Source organism: Rhagoletis zephyria, unplaced genomic scaffold (assembly GCF_001687245.7).
Source record: "Rhagoletis zephyria isolate East Lansing unplaced genomic scaffold, Rhagoletis_zephyria_1.1 Rzeph_scaffold_43063, whole genome shotgun sequence".
Lineage (NCBI taxonomy): Eukaryota > Metazoa > Arthropoda > Insecta > Diptera > Tephritidae > Rhagoletis > Rhagoletis zephyria.
In genome coordinates, this window is record NW_016200118.1 from 1 (window position 1) to 2,568 (window position 2,568).

A 2,568-nucleotide genomic window follows, 5' to 3' on the forward strand; every position below is an offset into this window, starting at 1 on the left:
TCTGTATTCCTTGGTGGCATTCAATCCCGCTAACGAAAACAATTGACGAAGTACACGTTTACAAGGGGCAAGAACGCCACTACGAAGATTCGCCAATAACAAGTCTGACTTAAATCGACGAAGTGTAGGCGCAATTGGGCACGATTCACTGTGCATCAAAGTTTAAATATATATTAACGCCAAAAAGAAGGGCAATATTACGGTGTTCAAGTGCACAAACAGAAAATCGAATACCAGTGACTAATCGAAGTCATTTGATGACGAGTGTGCGAAATTAGTTACTAACTTTAACGCGTTATAATATATTACTTTTAACAAAATCGAAACAAAAGATGCATTCTGACGAAGAGAGCTTGTATGACCCTGAAGATGCTGACACATCCACTCAGGTGCTAGATGCAGCCGTGGTCGGTGTGGGGAGTATTGACGGCACACCGTCTACCGAAACCGCATATAGCAGTAATCAAAGTGACGATACAGCCAGCAAAGAGGGAGTACCTGTAGAGTCTGCTGATACGGATATCAACGCATCATCCAAACGACGCTGGTTCATCTTGGAACCCGCAGTGTTTTTGGTTTTTCTCGCAATGTATTTGTCAGGTAATTTATAAAAATATAATTGCTATTTGTCTTCTCTATTGAAATATAACTTGATTTTTATTTAAGGGGCGGTTTATCAAAACCAAGTTTTATATCAGACATGCGTGGCGATATACAAATACAATGAAAGCGACTGCCAACCGCTTTTGGGTGTCAGCAGGGAGACGAAAGAAGCACAGGTGGGTTAACCGATTTTTCCCCTTTTTTCCCTAGAAGTACTACATACTTATTGTATGCAAACCAAAAGCAGTTTACATGGTTTGGTCAAATTTCACATAAAAAGAAGGCGAGAGAATAGAAGCGCGGTCCAAGTGACATAAATGTAGACGATGTTTAAATAAAAAATGTTGTTGCTGATGCTGCCAAACGAGGGTGTTATTAACAACAATTAATAAATATTTATGAAACATTATTAAATGATTGTGCTCTTTAAATTGTGACAAAATTTATTAGTCGATTGTTCTTCTCGGCAGGGAAGCAAAAAATACAATACCATTGGCATCTTTTGTGCCCTTCCGAGAAGCACAATCACGGTACCGTCATGCTTACAACAACAACAACAACCATATAAAGTGGGAAATAGCCGTTTTAATTCCAAATGCAATAAAGAAAGCGCTCAGGAAGGAAAACACCGGGCTAAGGGAACTACATTGCGTAATACCATGGGACTTCGTCAATCCAAAAGCTTAATGGAAGGGTACAATCTGAAAAGATAAAGGATACCCACAGTCCTCCCTAAGAATAAACTTAGAATCATTGCAAGTATTTTACGGGCCATTATAGGTTAAAAGGTCACTTGTATAATTTAAGAATCTGATCTAGTCACTTTTGTGACGCTGCCAAGGAGATCTCCTTACACACCTCCTTCTGGAGGTCGTCGCATGTAGAGGAGCATATGGCATTTATGGCCAAGAGAGAAGCACATATACTCTCTACCCCCCGGGATCTATTCTGAAATTTCTAGAGTCTCTAGGGCTAGTTGAAGTGTTGTGATGAGCTGAGGGCACAATAGACCTGCTGGTCGCAGTGGTTTAATCAACTATGTATCTACTTTTGAATTCCTTTACGCAGAAATATTTTAATAATATTTTCTTAAGCATTGGTTTTGATTATATTTCGTACTCTATCCAAATATTTAATAGATACATAGAAAGATCCAAAGTCAGTGTTATACCAAAGTCAGTAGGTTACACACTAAGGACCGTTCTTGGGAGTTTTGATTTTTTTTTTGTTTTGATTTTTATAAAGTTTTACAAAGTAGTTTGTAAACAAACAAAAATACATATTAGAGCGGGACTATTAAGGTACACCTTAAAAATAAAATAAATATAAATATAAAGATATAAACAATATAAACAAATATACGTACATATATGTTATGCGGGAAATATTTGAAGCGGTTAGAATCATAAGGGTCTAAGTGAAATTGTTTGAAAATATAAGTTGTACCCATATTTGTATAGTTAAATATAGTGTTTATGTGGTGACAAAGAGTAACATTCATTTAAAAAAATTTCAGAACTACTTTGATCCTTTTGATTCTAACGCCTTCATTTATGACAATGTACACATATGTATATTTCTGTGTTCGTATGGAACAGTAGCTTATGTTAAAAGGCAGGCTTTGGTATAATGCGGCATTCGCAGCATACGATTGCGAATGACTCACTGGCGCTGAGGCGTTGAAGAACTTTTGGCAAATAAATGTGCAGAAATAGTTCCGATACTAGCAAGTCAATATTCTTATTAAGTTGCATCGAAAAATTCCTTGTCGCTTAAAGAATAAAGGGAATGTCGCATTATACTAAAGCCAGCTTCTCGACTTAAGCTTCTATTCCATACGAACACAGATTTATAGGCATATGTACATACGTGTTATGCGGGAAATATTTATGAAAATGTACACATATATTTATAGGCATACCCAGTAGAACTTGGGAGCATCGTACGATTGCTCGGTGAGTACTC

At 37.0% G+C, this 2,568-nt stretch overlaps 1 protein-coding gene across 2 annotated transcripts; it reads left to right on the forward strand.

Moving 5' to 3' along the window:
- The first annotated feature begins 6 nt into the window (after positions 1–6).
- LOC108355176 (uncharacterized) lies at positions 7–1,080 on the forward strand. 2 transcript variants are annotated; one of them, XM_017606350.1, is made up of 3 exons: positions 7–600; positions 667–779; positions 848–1,080. In XM_017606350.1, exons 1-3 carry the CDS (start codon positions 333–335, stop codon positions 896–898), a joined length of 432 nt encoding a protein of 143 aa, XP_017461839.1. In that variant the 5' UTR covers positions 7–332; the 3' UTR covers positions 899–1,080. The 2 variants fall into 2 exon arrangements, with proteins under 2 accessions (XP_017461839.1, XP_017461840.1); XM_017606351.1 differs by having other exon boundaries at positions 851–1,080.
- Positions 1,081–2,568: the final 1,488 nt, after the last annotated feature.

Bases quoted from the DNA above. Each gene is read 5' to 3' on its own strand.
- LOC108355176 (XM_017606350.1), top strand. From the start codon at position 333: ATGCATTCTGACGAAGAGAGCTTGTATGACCCTGAAGATGCTGACACA. The intron at 601-666 runs GTAATTTATAAA...TTTTTATTTAAG, and splicing joins TCTCGCAATGTATTTGTCAG to GGGCGGTTTATCAAAACCAA. The intron at 780-847 runs GTGGGTTAACCG...GCAAACCAAAAG, and splicing joins GGGAGACGAAAGAAGCACAG to CAGTTTACATGGTTTGGTCA.